General features: G+C 39.3%; 1 protein-coding gene across 1 annotated transcript; it reads left to right on the forward strand.

Moving 5' to 3' along the window:
- Window positions 1–14,734: 14,734 nt before the first annotated feature.
- LOC4336717 (protein DETOXIFICATION 49) lies at window positions 14,735–17,061 on the forward strand. Its single transcript, XM_015778639.3, has one exon. It carries the CDS (start codon window positions 15,121–15,123, stop codon window positions 16,801–16,803), a length of 1,683 nt encoding a protein of 560 aa, XP_015634125.1. The 5' UTR covers window positions 14,735–15,120; the 3' UTR covers window positions 16,804–17,061.
- The last annotated feature ends 4,890 nt before the right edge of the window (window positions 17,062–21,951 follow it).

Below are 21,951 nucleotides of genomic sequence, written 5' to 3' on the forward strand. Positions count from 1 at the left end.
TCGTCGGCACGTCGTTTGCTGCATGCGCGCGCAGGCGGCCGCGGGTCGTCGCTAGCTAGCTGATCGATCAGTCGATCTGCAGGCGCGGCTCGAGAGGCTTCCTTGGGTTATTGAGGGGCACGGTAGGGCAGGAGGCCAGCGCGCAGCATACTACATGGCACGGATAGGGCTAAGGGCAGGGAGCAAACAGGCCGGTACAATTATAATTCGGGTAGCGAGCTGTAAAGCCGACGGTTGGTTGGGAAGCACGCATGGGATTGGGCAGACTGTTACGGATTACAGGCCACAGTTACGGATAGCATCAAGTGGCTACTATAGTCGAGAGATTTGACACAGAAACGGGGCTGATCGATCGCTGGTGTCCGCCTGTCGTTTTTGCGGCAACTTGCGCGTCTAATCCAACTCCAGCCAAAGGGGTCCCGGACGTAGCAGTAGCCAGCAGGATAAGCACGACGACAGGGGGGATTAATTATGATATGATTCCAGCTCGGGAGCAGGCATCTGATCTAGGGTTGGTGCTGCAGAGAATCCCTGCCTGATCGCTCGCCCTGTGTATCGCTGCATGGGCGAATGGGTGTGTGTGTGTGTGTGTGAGAGAGAGAGAGAGAGAGAGAGAGAGAGAGAGAGAGTTGGGATGGATCTGTTGCCCAACTGCCAGCAGCTGCACCCCTGAGCCAGGTCCGTGTGTGGCACCGCCGATTGCTCCCCATACACGCAGCAACAAGGGAAGAACACCTGACGGATTGCTTGGAGCCTTGGATACGTGGGATTGTCTAATCCATTCCGAATCCAAGACAATACTCTCCCTTCGTAAAAAAGATCACACACCGTATAAAAAATATAAAGATTTTTTAAGTTGTATACGGTAATGGAAGTCGGTTGTGACTATATGAGGAAGCACAGCAGTAAATAAAATCTGAGTAGAAGTATTAATTTGTAATATCTGATCTATCAAATTTTTTTATAATTTTGCATGGAGCAAGATTTTAAATGTACAGTTAGATATGATATACAACTTAGTGCTTCAATTTTTACAAATACAATTGTATTTCATATTTTTAAAATATCCTTCTGTTTTGAACAAATTAAAAAATCACTTGTATTGTATGTTGTGTACAATTTATATAGATCATTAGATTTATTTCCACTCCTATAATTTGGACCCACCACTATTGTGTGTATCTTTCTCTCTCTCTCTCCTTTCCTTTTCAATTACTAGGATGAATTTTAGGCCTCCATCATATGGTCCTAGAAAAGCAGCCACCATATCGCTTCTAGAAACCTAGAAATTGCCACATTAGTTATTACAAAATAGACAATATGTACCATTTGACCATGGTGCACCTAAATTATAAATGGGGGAGATAAATCGATATATTTTACGCAAAATACAACTATATTTATGGAAACATAAACTTATCAATATATATATATATATATATATATATATATATATATATATATATATATATATATATATATATATATATATATATATATATAATACAATAGTATCTATAGAAAAGCCATGAGCTATATATCAAATCGAATTATAATTTAAAATTCTATTGTACGCAAGATATAATTATATTTTTTAAAACAATTGTAAGTACAATAAATCCAATTCTAGTTTTATATTCTAGCTCCCCACAACTTTACGCAGGAAATGCACTAGCTTAACCATGAAAATTAGTACGTAGTTTTAAGGGTTTCAAGGGAAATTTAAAAAGGAGCATGAGTGATCCAATATAATAAAAGGGTTAAATATGGGATTATTATTTTTCATATTTATATGCTGTTTTTCGACGAATCCATATAATTAAAGCTGGGGTTTGATTGGCCACAAAAGCTTAAATATTATTCTCTCCGCCCTAAAATATAACAATTTTTAGCACTTAGGATTTGTCCCAAATATAACAACTTTTGCACTAATTAATATTCCCTTCCCAACCAATCACAACCTTACACCATTCATTTTTCCCACCTACATGCGCTTCTCAACCAATCACCAACATCTTTATATTCAATTCTATCTATTTTCTTAATAACTGTGTCCAACTCTAAAACTCCTTATATCTTGGGACAGTACATTGGTTTATACATAGGTAACAGAGATGTTAGCTGTCGAGACCGAGCGAGCGCCTAAGCAAATAAAAGATGATTTTCCGGCTCGACAAAAATGTCTTGTGAATGAGTTCAGTAACATCACAATGCTTGGTGTTAATCGGATGTAACTTTAGTAGAGGCATTAATTAGAAACGCGTTGATTGACAAATGAAAATTGTTTCACCAATGAGGAACACATACGATGGTCAAAAGATGAACAACATCACAGTCGGTGCTTTAATTTGCACAATCTGGACGGCATAACATGATAAGCAAAAAACCTGACTCATCAATTAACTTCACATCTGATCCCTGACCGAAACAATGTCAGATCGATGTAGGTAGAGGGACACCAAATTAATTAACTAGCTAGCATGGCCAAATATTAAAGGACATATATATATATATATATATATATGTGTGTGTGTGTGTGTGTGTGTGTGTGTGTGTGTGTGTGTGTGTGTGTGTGTATATATATATATATATATATATATATGTACTTTAATATTTACACCGAACTTCTATTTCCAACCATGTCGACTAGATCTGGACGTACGACAATGAAAAAAAAAGTCAAGCGAATGTTTGTTAAGCTAACACGCGCAGTACAAAAAGAAAACTCTACTTAGATTGAATCCAAGTTTATTTTGTCCGGCCGTGCGTTAGCTTTATTTGACGTGCCATTGCTTCATTTCACATAATGAAAGCGACTAATAATATAATAAGTAAGGTGCGTACATGCTTCTATTACCCGTATGGTCACAAAAGTATTAGCATTGTCACTAGAATGCACACCTACAATTTGATTCAACCGGGTAAACATCAGAGATTCTTTTTGGTTTAGTAGTGGTGCATAACTCTACTCTTTAGATTTAAATCCTACTAGCTAGTAATCACAATTTTATACACATGAGTGTATTAAGAGATGTACTCGATTGTGTACGTATACTTGTCTTCCGAGTAATAAAAAATAATTTCATTTGAAACATGACCAAATTAAAATCCAAAGACAAATAATGAAAGCTTAAAACATTAAAAATCCGATATATTCTCTCCGCTCAAATAATTGTCGCTTTAGCTAACTCCTTAGTTATTCTTTTTTTTCCAAAATACATACAGTAGGCGCTCATATAAATGCGCACGTACTCACACATACCCATCCCTATAAGTACCTTCAAAAACTAAGCCAGTATATTCTGTAATTCACAAAGTTACTATATAGATGTTTTGTTGTTAAAGAATACATTGTCTACCACTAAAAATTAATTAACCGAAATGCAAACACACGTGACTAGTAATTTAAAAAAAATATACATATTTCAAACATCGTGGTTTTTATGTTTTTAGATTCACAATGATAAATACATCCCTAATATATATAATTCACATGTTGTTTAACTACGTGACTTTCTAACGATTAATGCTCAAAGTTGGAAGCAAAGCTAAAACCATAAATAAACTAAATCGAAGAATGGGAAATCTAGAAAGAAGGACAAATCTTCTTCTCCCCAACAACGACGCCACGCGTACAAACGTTCGTGCAATCGTACGGCCTGACATTCACACACGCATGCAGCTTGTAACCCTGTCACATGTCGGCAGCGCAGGCGACTCCGAGCGAAACTGCGAGCGGCGGCTGTGGCGCAGCGTGGCTCTCCCACCGCTCACCCGAGACTTTGAAACGGTATGCATGCACGGTCGGATGTGGCCGCAGCCGCGAGCTAGCGAGCGAGCGATCGACGCGCGCGGGCGCCGTCAACCTAACCGGACACGACACGCCGCGACGTCGATCTCCACTTGCGGGGATCCGTGCTTGGAACGGTTCAAGGCCTTGCATTTCAATTCCCCGCTCGCCGCGAAGCGACATGCTGGGACAGCGAGATGTCGGGCGGTGGATTGGATGGATCCATATCGCGTCGAGCGCGCGCGGCCGGTCGAGGTGACGTCGCGGCGTCGTTGCTGGGCCGGCCGGGCGCCCGCGGTCGCTTGCCCCGCGGCGACCGGATCGAACCACGTACGCTCCACGCTCCAAGGTGTTCTTGTCACGTTTTCGCGTTTTGATTCTATATGACAACCGATTCCGCGAACTGTCCGGTTGAGATTGATTACCACTTTACAGGCATTTTCAACCTTTTCAAAATTTGATATTGTCAAATTTTTGATAAGTTAGCAAACATTATCCAGTTTTAATAGAATAGGTAAAATACCCAAATCTGATGATATCAAATTATCTATTCATGACCAATATTTGATAGTAGACTACTATCATATACTCCTTCCATCCTAAAAAAGATTTAATTCTTGGGTTTCCGTGTTCAACGTTTGATTGTCTGTCTTATATGAAATTTTTTTTATGATTAGTATTTTCATTATTGTTAGATGATAAAACATGAATAATACTTTATGCATGACTTATCTTTTAAAATTTTTTTAAAGTTTTTTTAAATAAGACGAACGGTCAAAGGTTAAACATGAAAACCCATAAATTGAGGTTTTTTTGGATGGATGAAGTATTTATCAATTTTAACAAATAATAATATGGTTTAAAATAATACCAATATGCAGCAGGTCCTACATGCTAACTACCCCTAGCTCCGTATTAATCGCTCCATACTTTGGCGATCTTTCAGGATGATGCTGATCAGTACGGAGTATTAATGCCAGTTCAGCCCGATACACCTCCTCTGTGTATTTTGGCAATCTGTATTCAGCTTGAATTCTGTATGAACACTAATAAACGAGGCAACAAACGACTAGTGCTTCGAAACAGACCCCCGGACAGAGAACTAGCGCAACTGCTTTGTGATGTATCTCTTGATAAACCCCTTGTTGAGTCCTGGATATCCTCTGCTCCGATCTTTTTGACTTCAAACAAATGAATGACTGTTTCCAGAAAACAACTTCGATGTACACATCTCGACGCCCTTTTCAATGCCAACCAGTAACCTGTCATCTACAATAAGATCTCCGGTGTTGACTAGGATATTTAATTTATCGCCTTGTTTTGCACTGTTCAATATTTAGTTCAAAAGATATACGGTCAGCTCCAAATCCATTTCCCTTCAATCTTTCGATACTATCAAGATTATTTACAAAGACTAGCAAACTATCGATCACAACATAAATATTTTAGTCTAAAGTTCAAACTATCGATCACAACTTAAATATTTTAGTCTAAAGTTTTTCAATTATTTTTTGAGGGCCTCAAGAGCCTGGGCATGCAAATATTTTAGTTGTGCTAGTCTAATCACAACTCAAGGTTCCCTTGAAACTAGGGGGTCAATAACGAGTCAGTTTAGCCCGTTGAGTTAGTTATCTTAAGGAACTAGCTTAGCTCGGCTTGTTAATGTTAACGAGCTAAAAGCCTATCTCGACTTGGTTTGTGAGCTAGCTCACACACACACACACACACACACACATATATATATATATATATATATATATATATATATATATATATATATAAAATTTGTTTGGTGCTTCATGGTGCCCGGACACCATTGTTGAAATTGAGTATATACCTAATTCAAATGAGTATAAAACTTTTTCAATTATTTAGGTATTAACATTAACTACTTTACTAACTAGTTCAAAGCAAGTTTGAACTGAATTTGAACTTGTTTTTGTTAGATTTTGATTCTAAGTATATAGCATCCATACATATAATTAGTTAGGTATGTAATCATAGATTGTGAAATAAAGTTAAATTTGAGTTGTTTTGTTGATAGGTATAGGTATGAATCGAATTCTTATAACTAGGTATATACTCAAAATTTAAAAATTTTGAAAAATTTGAGTGATTTTCTGCATTTGAAACCATGGTGCCCGGGCACCATAGTGCCCCATATGAGTGTATATACATATATATATATATGTATATATATATATATATATATATACATATATATATACATATATATATATATATGTACATATATATATATATGTATATATATATATGTATATATATATATATATATATGTATATATATATGTATATGTGTATATATGTATGTGTGTATATATATGTATATGTGTGTGTGTGTCACCTTTATAATTTTTAATTTATTATTTTATCATATATAGACTTAATAATAAACACCAACTAATGGATAATTCACTAAATATAAATTGTTTGGTTGTAATTAAAGAACTAATCACTAGTTAAGAAGCATAAGTACATAGAGATATGGTCTCATGTAATAACGAGCTAAATGTCTTGCTTTCTTCGACTCATTAAAACTATGAGTTTAAGTCAATCCGATCCAATCTCTTACGATTTGATCTGAGCCATAAACTTTGAGGTTTTTGTCCACCCCTACTAGAAACGCGGGATTGAAAAAATAGAGAAATAGAAAAAAAAATCACATATTTTAATTTGATAGAAATGCAAGTGCAAAAATAGAGAATTGCAAAACATATGAATATGATAGAGATAGACTAAAAAAAATTCCTAAGAGATCGGAACTCTGGCTAATTTTTCTCTAAAATCTCTACAAAATTATCTGCTTCATAGGAATTTCAAAGGAAATGATATGATTTGGTCTTCGCAGAAAATTTTCAATAAGATGAAGATCCTTCAATTCCTTTTTTTTATAAATCAAAGGGGCATTAGCATTTCTGATTTACCCGATGGTTTGAGATGCATATACACTTTTTATGCTACTAGAATCGCATTACACTACTACTCTCTCTTCAGCGTGGAGATTATCTCCAGCCACAAGTTCCCCGGTGGTACGTTCTGGGTCGATTCAATTAGTGTGCTATAAGTGCAGTATCATTAGCTCTCCAAGGGTAACAATCCAGTCTTTCCGGGCAAGCTTCAATTCCTTTTTGGTATCGTGTCAAGGTTCATACCCACGGGGAGTGTGCGTGTGTCATGTGCATGGTGGCTTTTCCAACATAATGGGTAGAACAAAAATAAGACAAAACTCAAGCTTAACTTTGGTATCATCATCAATCATTTGTCAAACTATATGATTTTCATCCTTGCAGGCACAAAAGAACTATATGATTATGGATTTTCAAATACCAACATCTATCATTAATTTAAGGTCTACTTCTATGCAAACATCTACCAAAATAGTTTTCTTTCAAGGCAAATTGCTGTGTGAAATAACGGTATGATCAGATTTGTTTTATTTCATACAAACTTTAAGAGACATCAGGATATAGAGGAGATTATCAGATAAATGAGATAATCAAATGGAATAAAAGTCCATAGTTACTCCACAAAATTGAGAATATCTTTTCCACACAAGGCTTGCCGGTTGCGGCTGTTATATGCTGTCTGCTGGAAGTACGTACGTTTTCAATGTGGTTGCTTTCTGCCGGAATTTTTTACTTCAGTATCAGACTATCCTAGTTTGGTTCCTTGCTTAGACCAAACGCACGTAATTAACTAGTCGTGGGCACTGGATTCCATTTATTGGTATCCATCCATTTGTCAAAAGCCCTTAGATCATCAGCTGATAAAAAGTCTAGAGCATCAGATTGTGTGGTCTCCTTTACTCTGCATCCACATTTGAAGACACGCATGTCTTGTTTCTGTAGTTCCCAGGCAGCACTAACAAGTTCTGTCAACTTAGCTACAAAATTCATCGTCTTTTTTTATGGTAACACGATGTCTAGAAGGATAACGACAACAGCACAAGCTGACAAGCACGCTGCACTGCCAAATCTTCTCTTCATCCTTTTTGGCAAATGATTCACTTAGTACCTGAAAAGAGGCCCTTTTCGGGGGAAAACATCGATTAAGATCTGAAAAAGCTGAAAGGCATTGATTTTGCCTTACCTATCAAATTTTGTTTGTGTTTGGAGTCTCAACTGCTGTTTTTTTTCCATTATTTAATAATTATAAAATTCGTTATCAATAAGGTTTTACTTAGTTTGGAGGCTTAATTATAGCTTTATTATGTTTTAATAATTAAAAAATTGAAAAAAAAACTATTTGATTTCATGTTCAAGTCTCAGTTTGCTCCCTTCGATTTTAAATAACTATGAGTGATACTATTCACCTTCACGCTTTGATTATTCATTTCTTTTAAAAATAAATACCTTTTCAAATATCACATTGTCAAAGTGTGTTGCATCCTATTAATTTCTCACCCTTACCTAAAAATTTAAGAGAAATCAAATTTCAAAGTTGAAAAGGCAAAGTCAATATTGACAATTATTTTAAAATAGAGGGAGTAGTATTTTTTTTCAATATTTTAGATATTTAAAATCAATAAGTAGTGATTTGTACTCGACATGAACACTCATTTTTAGATTAATGTAAAAACTAAATTATCCAAGGTCCAAACCTACGCACCCAGGGCAGCAATGAATGAAATATATATGATGATGGTGAATCTCGGTCTAAACCGATATACAACTAGTTGAACCCCACGATTTGCTGTAAAATATGTGGATGAATGTATGTTATATATTATAAAAATAATATATATATATATATATATATATATATATATATATATATATATATATATATATATATATATATATAATATAAAAACATTGTGAAGATAATAATTTGTCATTACTTGCATATTGAGTTCTAAAATAAAATAAAATTGCGAATGATATGCCACATTTGCATGATATTTAAAATACTCTAGATAATAATTGCTAGTTTGTGATGATGGGACACACTTGCATGTTGAGTTTTAAAGTTAGCGAGCATCAACTATATAGATAGTATAGATGTGGTGTATTTTTTTTCCTATGCTAGGATGTGACTGGAGATGGACAAAACACAACGAATGAATGACATAAAAAAATCTTTGACAGAAGCACTATCAATCTATTAACTTATTAAAGTAATAGAAAAAGAAATCTCCACTTTTGCTCTCACGACCTAGAAAATTTTCATATTAATAAGATAAAAAATAAAAAATAGAATCCATATGGAAATACAACTTAAAAATAACTAAAATTCAAAATTAAAAAACTAAGGAATATTGGAAGAGGATACTAGATTCCATATAGCCATACAATTTAGAGATAATTGAAATTATAACTTATTAAAGTAATAGAAAAAGCAGCTCATGGCCTAGACATTCTCATATTAATAGGATAAAAAGAAAAAAAATAGAGTCTAGATAGAAATACAATTTAAAAATAGCTGAAATTCGGAATTTAAAAGTAAGAAATATTGAAAGAGGAGACTAGAGTCCATGTAAGTATACAATTTACAGATAAATGAAATTTGGAATTAAAAAAATTGAAAGTAGAGGTTAGAGTACATATAGAAATACAATAAAGAAATAACTTAAAAAAATATTGAAAGAAGATAATAGAATCCATATAGGCATACAATTTAGAGATAATTAAAATTCGAAATTAAAAAAATAAGAAAACTAAAGTAGAGGTTAGAGTCCATATAAAAATACAATAGCGAAATAACTAAAAGTTGAAACTAAAAATAAGAAATACTGGAAGAAAAGTGTAGAGTCCAACTAGGAATATAATTTAGAAATAAACTGAAATTCGAAATTAAAAAATAAGTAATATTAAAAGAAGAGTCAAGAGTCTATATAAGAATTTATAACTTACTGAAAGTCAACAATTTTTTAAAAATAAAAGTAGAGCTTAGAGTCTATATAGAAATACAATTAAGAAAGAATTAAAAATCAAAATTATAAGAAAAGAAGATTAGGAGAAGTGTCTAGGGTATATATTGGAATACCAAATTTGGTTTGGATAACCGGAGTTGCAACCTAGTATTCGTCTAAAGAAAAGCAACTGTATCATTTGGTCTAAAGTTGATAAAGACATTTTCAAATAAATAAATAAATTTGTACGTAAACTTTTATATTTGCTTTCTTAGCGATTTATAGTAAATACTGAAAATTAAACCACTAGAATATAACTAAAATAAAAAAAATCAACTCTAATTTTAAGTTTCAAAAATTAATTTCTGATATAGACTTGTAAGCCGAGGGCAAAAGGATGGAGTCTTCTAAAATATATCCTGCTAGTAAAATTTCTAGTAAAATTTTTAGCCTTGGCTAAATCTGAGAGTGAAAATTTTACTCTTTAAGACATGGGTAAAACTCAAGCGTTTATTTTTTATCTAACAGTAGTTTTCAGCTTTCCAATATAAATATAAAATTTAAACTACATATTATTTTGCTAGCCGAAACTAGTACCAAGTACCAACACATATCAGGTACCACAGGTGGGACCCCACCCTCTCGACCAGAATTTCCTCGGTGAAGTACCCCATGTGGACGGCGCAGCCGCGCAGCGCTGAATACAAAGATCTGGGCACGTACGCCCGGGACGAGCTCGGAAAGGCAAAATCTGATCAAAGCCATCCAGCCCAGCCAGCGACGCCCACATCTTCGCGGATCGTTACATGGCGACAACGAGTGGTGGCTGGCTCGCAGCCGGCATACGCGCCAAAAAAGAGGCGTTATTTTTGCGCGCGGTACACGACGCCCCTCTGCGTCCCCGTCGCACCAGGCTAAAGACAGCTTTTACTCTGCCGCGTGGGCGTCGACGAAACATATGCGAAAATAACACACCGCCCCTGCGTCCGCTTCGCGCGCGAGCGACCACGGGTTTCGTCCCCCGCCCTCCTTCGTCCTCTCGCGCTACTACGAGATTATTTCTAGAAACCAACAAGGCGCTGAGCTGATTAGTGGTTAACTAGCGTCGTTTTGCTCCGGAAAAGCAAACTCGTGGCCTCGACCGCGTTGCTCTCCATGGACATTTGCCTCGGCCACGGGGGCCAGGAGCAAGGCAACAAGGAAAAAGTACAGCGTCTCGCGACAAAAACGGTGGGAAGCGGAGGTTACTTGTTTTTATTTACGCCGAATCGGTGGGCCAATAACAGCTTCCCGCCGGCCGGGCGGGCTGGCTGGCTGGCTACAAATACAACAAGGCCTCGTGGCAGCATAGGCATGCATGGTCCATCTCGACGCACACGCATGCAACAAAAGAAAAAACGCAACCACCACCGCCTCACCGAGGCAGGCAACAATGCCAAAACTTGTCCAGCCTTCCAGCAGTACTTCAGTAGCACCACTCCAAAATCAAATGCATGCATGGCTGCCTGGACCAATCTCGGCCGTTGGCTAGGCCACCATGCTCTCCATGCCCGTTGGTCACCACCGGTCAAGACAAACATACTGTTACTTGCAATCTTGCATTCTAGCTTGTTGCCGCTGGTACTGATCATGCATGGACCCCTCGCCCAAAATAGAGAAAAGAAACACTCGGTGCTTCTCAATCGGTTATATAAAATATATGCCACCACTTGTTCGCCAAGGTGCATTTTCCATGTACGCCTATGGCTTAGCTAGCCGATGCATGGCGCACATACTGCATGCGTTCTTGGCTACTAAACCCAACTTGCAAAGAAAAAAGGCCTAGATTTCCTCACTCCGAACATGGCGTGTCGCTTTGCACCTATATCCCCGGGTGAGGCATCCACATATACGCAGATCCATTACTATTGATGGTGTGTATCTGACCCCAAAAGCAGCTAGTAGGTTGGGTGAGGCTACTTGATTTGGAGAGCATCGAAGCAGAAATGATTAGATCGTTGCCTCATCGAGTAAGTCTAGAAGCGAAACCACGCATCTGGTGACCAGCGAGGGAGTCCCCAGTTTTCCAAACACCTGGTTTTAAAGCGTACTAGTCGTACATGCTTCTCTGGAGATTTCTCACAACTTGATCACACAACTTCGCAAGTGTGTGGCAGTTTTTAATTGTCCTGCATTTAGCTGGGGCGGCAGATGCAGAGTAACCTAGCTCGAAGAGTTTACCTTTGCTTATTTTGAAAAGATCCCAAGAACTATTATAATTTTACTACTAGCTAGGTGTGTCTAAAATAGCTTTTTAAAGTGGGCAAAACGAATATGACTAATGGCCTTTGCCGACCAAAACTCAATCCCCAGTATATGGATTATTGTTTGACAGATCGTTTTGCAGTGTACAATTAAGTCCACTATTTCTTTATTTGACAGATCTTACTTCTATCTTTACTATTATAAAAATTAAAGATATTTTTGCCGGTATTTTGGTACGTCATCCGTGTATGAGTCGGTTTTTAAGTTCGTTTGCTTTTGAAAATACATATCCATATTTGAGTCGGTTTTTAAGATCGTTTACTTTTGGATATGTTTAAAAAAACTCGCATGCTAACTTAGATGATTGGATTCCTAACTGTAGCTCATGATTTTCTTAAAAATATATATATCTAAGCGAACTCACACAGTGAATTTCATCTTAACTAAACCATATAACAATAATAAAATTAAAATAGACTCCACCCGTTACAACGTACGGATATTTTTTTCTAGTATAAACAGGTTTAAGCAAAACCTTGTATTTATCTGTCGAGTCAGCAAATTCATCATTTTGATTTCGCAAAAGGTTGTTTTCTATGTTCACAAAAGTACAGATGACATGGCAAACAAATTAAGGCTGCGTTCTTTCCGCAAGTTTCCCAACCCCTTTTCCTCGTTTTCCACGTGCACGCTTTTCAAACTGCTAAATGGTGTGTTTTTTTGCAAAAAGTTTCTATACGAAAGTTGCTTTAAAAAAACAAATTAATCTATTTTTGAAAAAAAAATTAACTAATACTTAATTAATCACACGCTAATGGACCGCTCCGTTTTCCGTGCGGTGGAGTTGGGTTCCCAACCCCAACTATCAAACACAGCCTAAGGATGAGAGTATGCAGGAAGCGAAGACATTGACATTGCTAATTTATCAAATTATTTTTTATCATGTTTATTAAATAGCTGTGAAGCAATGAGATAAGGAACGCTGCTAATAAAACCAGTTGACTTTGCACAGTACTTCTTCCGTCAAAAAATATAGACATTTTTAAGATTGACACGGATATTAATAAAGTATATGAGAATGATTGGAGAAAGTATGTGGTTGGCTGAACAGAGAAAGTGCGTAAAAAAGAATGGTTGTGATTAGTTGAGAGGATGAAGTAGGTGAAGAAATAGCTTTATTTTGGGACAAGATACTGTTTTAGAAATAACTATATTTTGAACGGAAGTAGTAGCTTGTTAGACACATTTGTTATACAAACAGTATGGAGGGTAGACTTCATTTGTTTGTATATATATATACGTTGTCAACGCATAAAAGAAACTTGAGTGTGAGTTGACCAGAGGGTCCAGAAGTACTATGTGGGATAGGCGATTGAACTTTGAAGGGGGAATAATATAAGATTAACATCTCGAGAGAATATCATCTCGTTTGTTCATACACTATTCAAATAGTTAAAAAATGACAAGATTTATACAACATTCATATACAATTTCACAAAATCTTATCTAAACTCAACTCATATATTCACATAGGGATTTGTCAATTTTTTAATTATACATTGGATTTGTCTTTGTTTTAATTATTTCTCAAAGTGTGGATCAAGTTTTAACTTACTGTGTTTCATATTATAAGACTTTCTAGTATTGTCCATATTCATATAGATGTTAATTAATCTAGACACATACTGGATATGTGTCTAGATTAATTAACATCTATATGAATGTGAGTAATGCTAGAAAGTCTTATAATATAAAACGGAGGAAGTAATAGATTTAGATTTTTGGTGCAGTGATAAATGTCACTGGATTTTTCCCTAAAACATTTTGTGATCATTTATGTTGAATTTGATTGAAAAAAGGGATATCCTTGAGAGATTAAAATCAATTCCTCTATTTAAGGTGTCCTAGAGCTCAATGTTCAAATCGGAGAAGAAAATCAGAACCATAGAATATACCTATTTCCCTGACAAGTTTTTAAAATTTAAGCGTAAAGAATGAGAGTCAAACACAAATAAAATGGGCTAACGAAATCTCGCGCAGGCACTACTATTGCCGGCCATAGCGAAAAAAATATCACGCAGGGCGGCATTATCATGCATAGCTTAATAAGAAACGAAAGAAAAAAACATATCTGTACGACCATGTGATTCCTGTTTTTTTTTCCCTCATGGCATATCTTGATTTGGAATTTTGTCATAGACTTCAGAAAAATGTTTTATCAGTACAGAATCTGGACGAGTTCTCGTAAAACTGAAATCAATACCTTAGCAATAAGATTTACTACTAACTCTGACCAGTGGTACTAAATAAGATAATCAATGCCACTTACTGTAGCTATAAAGGAGAAGGTATGTAACTGAGTGCACCCACAATAGTTATCTATAGGCTCTTTACAATAGATCCATGTCAACATATTTTCCTACTTGGAAGAGATTAAATGAAGAGAGAGAGCAAAGCTATCTACTAACCTGGAGAAAGTCTATAGAGAAAAACGAGGCAATGGATTAGAGAGCTATAGATACCCATGTAGACATACCATTGAAGTGGTTTACTATTAATCTAGTCTATTACTGAGATGTAAATGTTTTATAGATAGCAACTTACTTTACCATTGCGGGTGCTCTGAAGCCAAAAGGTACTTGTGCCAACATGTTTGTCTTGGATAAACTAAAATATGTCCTTCGAAAAGAATAAAACAAAACAATATTAAAGGTATAAGTACATCGTGTATGTTTTATATAGTAAATCTAAATAAGAGCTGTTGTTGAACGCGCAGGTACACGAATTAGCGAAAAGGAAATGGAGATAATACGCATGGGCGGCTCTGGCAGATAGATACAGCAGCAAGGACAAGAAACCAATTCAAGAAGTGTCAAAAGCAAAGTGCTGCGCCTATGCGCGCTATGAGAGGAAAAAAGGCCGGGAGCAGAGCACTCCTCGCCTATATAAAGAGAGGCTCAGGCTTCCCATCCCCTCGCGCGGCTCAGAGCACACAGCTCCACCAACCTCACACGGCCTCAGGCCTCAGCCTCCAAAGGGGAGACAGGAGAGAAAGCTAACGCTTCTCTCTCTCTCTCGGTTAATTGCCTGTCTGCGTGGGAGTTACCTCCACACAGCGCCGTAAAAGCTTCGAGCGAAACCCCACGCACGTACGCAGGCACGCACACGCGCGCCGGCGGGCGGGAGAAGACCAGAGTGTTCTTCTGTTTCAGCTATGACGACCTGCGCGGATGACCAGACGGGCTGCGCCTTCTTCGCCCCCTTGCTGTCCTCCAAGGGGGCGGAGGTCGTCATCTTGGTGGCCGGCGATGAGGCGGAGGAGCAGCAGCCGGCGCCGGTGCTGACGAGCAAGCCGCCGGGTCGGCTCGCCAAGGCGGTGAACGAAGCCTGGTCCGTTTCTTTGGGCGTCGCGTTCCCGGTGACGCCGTCCATGTTCACCTGCTCGGCACGGGGCGAGGCGCGGTCCATTCTTGGCCTCGCATTCCCGATGATACTGACGGGTTTGCTGCTCTATCTCCGGTCGATGATCTCGATGCTATTCCTTGGTCACCTCGGCGGGCTGGCCCTCGCCGGCGGGTCCCTCGCCATCGGATTCGCCAATATTACCGGCTACTCTGTCCTCTCCGGCCTCGCCATGGGCATGGAGCCGATATGCGGTCAGGCCTTCGGCGCGGGCAATTACGCGCTCCTGGGCGTCACCATGCAGCGGACGGTGCTCCTCCTCATCGCGGCCGCCATCCCCATAGGTGGCCTGTGGGTGCAGATGCGGCCTCTCCTCCTCTTCTGTGGCCAGGACGCCGCCATCGCGGCGGTCGCCGAGACCTACATTTTCGCGTCTCTCCCTGACCTCGTGCTCCAGGCATTCCTCCACCCGGTGAGGATATACCTCAGGACGCAATCCATCAACCTGCCCCTCACCGTGTGCGCCGGCCTGGCCATTGCCATCCACCTCCCCATCAACTACGTTCTCGTAGTCGTCCTCGGCCTCGGCGTAAAGGCGGTCGCATTGGCGTCCGTGCTGGCCAACTTGAACCTCGTGCTCTTCCTCCTCGCCTACATCTTCTTGAAAGGCGTCCACAAGCGCACCGGCGGTTTCCTTCTGTCCGCCGAGAGCTTCCGTGGCTGGGGCGAGCTCATCAGCCTCGCGCTGCCGAGCTGCGTGAGCGTCTGCCTCGAGTGGTGGTGGTACGAGATCATGATCCTGCTGTGCGGCCTGCTGCTGAACCCGCAGGCGACGGTGGCGTCCATGGGCATACTGATCCAGACCACGTCGCTCATATACATCTTCCCTTCGTCGCTCAGCTTCGGCGTGTCCACCCGCGTGAGCAACGAGCTAGGCGCGGGGCAGCCCGAGGAGGCGAGCCGCGCAGCCACGGTGGGGCTCGTGCTCGGCTTCGGGTTCGGCGCCTTCGCCTCCGCGTTCGCGTTCCTCGTGCGCAACGTGTGGGCGAGCATGTTCACGGCCGACCCGGCCATCGTCGCGCTCACCGCGTCCGTGCTGCCCATCCTGGGCTTGTGCGAGCTCGGCAACTGCCCGCAGACGACGGGGTGCGGGGTGCTGCGCGGCAGCGCGCGGCCCAAGGACGCCGCGAGCATCAACCTCCGCTCCTTCTACCTCGTCGGGACGCCCGTGGCGCTCGTCATGGCATTCTGGTTCCACTTGGACTTCAGGGGCCTCTGGTTCGGTCTGCTCGCTGCGCAGGCCACCTGCACGGTGCGCATGCTGCTGGTCATCGGCCGGACGGATTGGGCGGCCGAGGCCAAGCGGTCCAAGCAGCTCACCGGAGCGGGCGCCGCCAACATGGAGAGTGACGACAGAGTTGCCGCGGACGAGAAGTCGCGCTTACCCGTCGATACGGACGTGGAGCGATCGAGCGATCACACTGATCGGTGTTGAACTGCTGACAGCAACAGCGCGAGCCGCATGCGTATTGTAGTAATCTAGCCTCTCTTTTTTTCTTTTTCTTTTTTACCATTTTTATTTCCTCCCTCTTTCCAAATTTCGGCGGGGGAGGAATCAGATGCTGACAGAGCGACAATTTTGTTCTCGGATGCTAATTAGCAATGTAAAGATTATGCTGATTGTTTATTAGTAGCATAGAGTTGGAGAATATGAGATACCAAGGAAAAAGATTAATTTTGACTCTTTTCACAATGGAGGAGCAAACTGTTCACGGCTTCGCTTTCTCTTGCTCCGGGTCGGTGTCTGGTCCAGGGAGGCCGGCCGCGTGACGACTCGGTCAGCGGCACGGGCCAACCAGTGGTAGCACCGGGTCTCAGCTCTAAAGTCGCGTGGCGCGTGGCTTTGGACAAACCGTCGGGACCCGCCATTTTTTAGCCTCGTAGCCGTCGGGCCGTCAAGTTGACACTCGCGGCTTTAACTTCTGGTAGCCGGTACCTTTTCGGATACAACTGTGCTATGGAAATCGGACTATCGCACGTTCTTGTAACAAAGGGCCGGCTGACTTGTAAAGCACACCTAATTGCTATCGATTAGAATTCTAGACCATGATTAGCTCTGGTTTTCTTTGCTTTTGGGGTTAGGACCCGCATGCTTGTGTATTGAGAAAATTCTGTAGGATAAGCGTGGAATAGTCCATCCTATAAATTACAAAATGCAAACCCATGTCTCAAAGAGCTGTAGGATAAGCGTGAAATAGTCCATCCTATAAACTACAAAATGCAAAACCCATGTCTCGAAGAGCCCTGCTCCGGCCGGCATCGCGGGCAAGCGAGCCCCACGTTGAGGCGTGGTTGGGCTTGAGCGAGCTTCCCGTGCGCGCGGCTCGCGCACAGGCCTGGATCCCTGTGTTCTGGCTCAGCTCAGCACCCACGCGCGTGCGCGCGACGGATGGCGTTTGGCACCGGCATCGCCGCACCGCGCGTTAAAAAACGACCCGCTCCTCCGCTCTCGCTCGCTCAGCCCCAACTCGGCCACTCCTTTTTTTTTTTTTGGAAACCTGCCACTCCTTGGAGTTCCTAGAAGATGGCACTGTTTGGAGGCACCAAAAGGCATCGTCAAGCTGTCAGGCCTGCTTATATATGCACTGCTAGTACGGAGTACTATAAACTAGTACTCGTAATACCGAACGTTTGGATAAAGTACAGCTCATCTTCACAAAGATGTTGGAGTTCGGATCGAATGCCCGAGCTGCACAATGCGCTGCATAGATCGGAGACCGACCGATGACTAGATGAGCACCTGTTGTGCCAACGGATAACATGGTTATGTGTCTGTTGTATGTGCTCCCCGCCCAATCACACCTGCTGCTGACGTGGAAGGGAATCGTACTCATTTGGAGTCAAAACCGTTGTTTACCTCCACCGATCGAAGAATCTGAGGTGGAGTGGCAGCCTGGCTTGCTCAATCGACCAATGGGACTGTATACACGCTTGAATGCTTGATCCTTTGAGAGTCAATGATTGTTCCCGGTCGCTTGGATTGGATCATTCCAATTTAAACAAGTTATGTTCCCTGGTTCTTGGGCGAGCTCGAGAGGTGTCTCCACCGAAGTAGAAATCGCGTTTACTTTCCTACGCGATCAGCTCACGGCTCATCAGTGATCGCAATACATGCATGATGCACACGTCCCATTGGGCTGAGATCGCATTTTAATTAGGCCCCCTTTAAACTGTGACCGATAGTATAGGTCGCATGGCAAACCGTTTGAAAGGGCATGTACCTATTAAAGGCTAAGTTCCTATTAAAAAAAGCTACATATATCCAAATGGATATAGAGGCCGGGTAAAAAAATATTCTTCTAAAAAAAAGATTCAAAACAAATTTTCCAAGAGATTAAAACTCTTGCTTACTTTCCTATAAAATATCTATAGAATTATCCATTCCATAGGATTTTTAAAGGAAATGATATGATTCAATCATTTGTTTTAAAGGGTTTTGTAGAATTTTTCCTATATGATTGAAATCATTCAAATTTCCTATGTTTTTTCCCTTACAAATGAGGGTTCTTTTGAAATACGAGATTGAAAAAAAGGAGGAATTAAAATAAAGTAGGATTTTGACATGAATATAAGTGTCAAACAAATAATTACAAAACATGCAAAAAGTACAAGAATGATTGTTTGAGTTGACCGAAGAAAAAAATCACATGAAGCGGATGAGAGAGAGACTCATAGAAATTTTCAAGAGATTGTGCCCTTTGATCATATATACTATTCCTATATAATTATCTCCATTAGCTGTTATTCTAGCTAGCCATATCATCTTATTTATTTCAGCCATTAGATCACTATCAAAATCCAATAAAAAATGTTAGATCCCCTTTTCCTCTTGTCCTATGTCACTGCATGTTTGCATCTGTTTGAAACGGTAAGTAATAAGAACATCCCTAACTTAGAAACTATCAACTAGTTTCTATAGTTGCCATGTCATATAGAGACTATGTATAAAAACTATATATCAATGGACAGTGTCTTCAAATTAAATTCTCATCCAATCATCTATCCTCTCTTCTTTTATCCACATATGCCATTGTTTTCATTCTTGGTTCTTGTGTAGAGATGATTTCTTCCATGAGAAATAATTTATTCATCATTTTACATCTCTCCTCATTAACTCTCTTGCCACGTTAGATTTTTGCTCATGTGACAATTTATTTAATGCTATAGATACCAGATGATATGGAGGGCTGAGGATGGCCTAAAAACTACCATCAAAGCTCTTTTTCGCCAAATTGGCCCTAATCCCATTAATTCTCTCATAACTATCCTACAATTAGGATAATCCTCACACACAACGGCATCCTCCTTCTCGAGAGCTGATGTATGCCATCATCCCTTCTTAATCGATGCTAATTACATGGTAGTCATCGTTCATTTCCTAGAGTACTTTAGTTTTGCCGATTATCTATAGCATATATTTGCTTTCATGAACAACACTTGACAGCAACTCATTGTACATATCCACTATACCTGATATTTGCAAGGTTAATTATATCAATGACTTTTCGGTTAGGGATATGCTTATGTGAAAGTATGTTCAAATTTTGATTATTTGAAGTCGTTCTATATTCATGTAACTTTTAAGTTAAACTGAGAAAACTTCTGCACATTGGATTTTTTTTAATTTTCCCGCACATAAATGTTTATGTCTAGCTACATACACATGTAAAAGCCAAACACTTTGTGACATACTCCTTTCATCCCATAAAAAATTAATCTAGTACTAGATGTGACATATCCTAGTCTTACGAATCTAAACATACCTTTATCCAGATTCATTGTGCTAGAATATGTCACATCCAGTATTAGATTCGTTTTTTTTGGGCCGGAGGGAGTATGCATTATTTTCTTTGAAATTTTCAAACTAGCCATTCTCAAAGAGAACAATGATCATAGTAATAAAAGAAACAATTGTCATCGTTCTATTCAACCTCCCTATTTTACACCTTCACTAATGATTCTTATTTTTTTAGTGAAAATGTTCGCAATGCGCGGGGGCATAATCTAGTATGTACATGTTTGGCCATCATTATGGTCTTTAAAGAACACTAATTTCTCCAAATTATCTACACAATGCTGGATTGAAGTTTACTTTTTAAAAAATATAATTATAGGTTATATAAACTCTAGTTTCTAATTTTCTATAAACATAAATATGTTTCGTACACACTATATTAATCAAACTACATTGTTTTAAATCAATACCCAATTAAAAAATACATCTATTTCTCTTTTCCTTGGTTTAACATGGGAATTTTTCTAGTCCTAGAGCAAACACTGGTTCCTTTTATGCTTCTCCTAATAATAAGCAAATTGCCATGTTTTGCGATGGATAAAAGAAAATATATCATAATATGTCATAAAAAATATAGTTTTATCAAATATGTTAGCATCATGTGTTTTCTTATTCGAACATTAAGTATTCACTTGTTTTAACCAAATACTGGATCGCTCCATAATATTAGAAAACTATATTCACGTCAATTTGTATAAACTACAAAAAATCTGCCGCCACTAGGGCCTCAAGGAGTTTACAAATAAAAGCTAGATAAAACTATAATAAAGTTATAAATAAATGCATGAAAAGTTGTAATGGCAATCGACACTCCAGGCTTATGCAACCACAATTGGATTCCCACCACACCAAACTTGTAGTTTCTGCTAATATGTTCCACAATTTGACTCTATATAAACGAATTTAAGAAAAAAAAAGATGGAATACATTTCTATATCAATAGACGTTGTTGTAAATGAACTTATTGTTTTTTTTAATGAAAGCTACATGTGAACTTTTCCTTTTGAAATCGAGATGACATGTTTCTAAAAGAGAGATGACATGTTTCCTCAATTAAGGCACGTATAATAGCAATTAATAGCAGGTTCGTCTTAGGGTTGTCAATTTGCTGACACAAAAGAGAGGGGAACGGAAAGAGAAATATCGATGTTAAGTTTACCAATGGCTTAACATTATCATATCTTAGCGTTTATAAAAAAATATTACTCCATGGGAATATGAAAAGGAAAAAAAAGTAATAAAAATTATCTGATACATTAATTATTATATTCTTTACCGTTGTAACTGTTGAAAAAGATACTAGCTAGTCTCTAACTGTGTGTTGGTCGTCATTCCTGTCTTGCTAAAATTTTCTCCATATGTACTATTTCATGTCTTGACCCAATCTATATGCTAGCTTATGAACCTTCTTTAACAACCATATTATAGTCATCATGATTTGTTGGTTTATTACTGTATAAGCGACTTACAGACATGGACGAAACTCGCGATCGTTGCTTTTCACACCTCGTGTCTATCTCTTAGGAAATTAGTTTTTTGCTTCTAGTTCACCGCAACCTCCGACGAGTTGCTGCGTCCATGTATATCCATCCATTCGCAGGTGGAGACATGCATGTCGACATCTCTTCCGAATCATTTAAAGGGAAATACAAATAGAAAACACATGCCTCCGCCGCTAATCATATAGGAGCTGACTATGCGTCCTCGAGATAACTCAGCACCGTTAGTGCATGAATCCTGACGGAATGGTAGGTCCGATTTTCCTCATCAAATGCAGGTCAGCGTGTG

Source organism: Oryza sativa, chromosome 4 (genome assembly GCF_034140825.1).
Source record: "Oryza sativa Japonica Group chromosome 4, ASM3414082v1".
NCBI lineage: Eukaryota > Viridiplantae > Streptophyta > Magnoliopsida > Poales > Poaceae > Oryza > Oryza sativa.

Excerpts from the sequence above, each read along its gene's own strand:
- LOC4336717 (XM_015778639.3), top strand. The coding sequence starts at position 15,121 with ATGACGACCTGCGCGGATGACCAGACGGGCTGCGCCTTCTTCGCCCCC.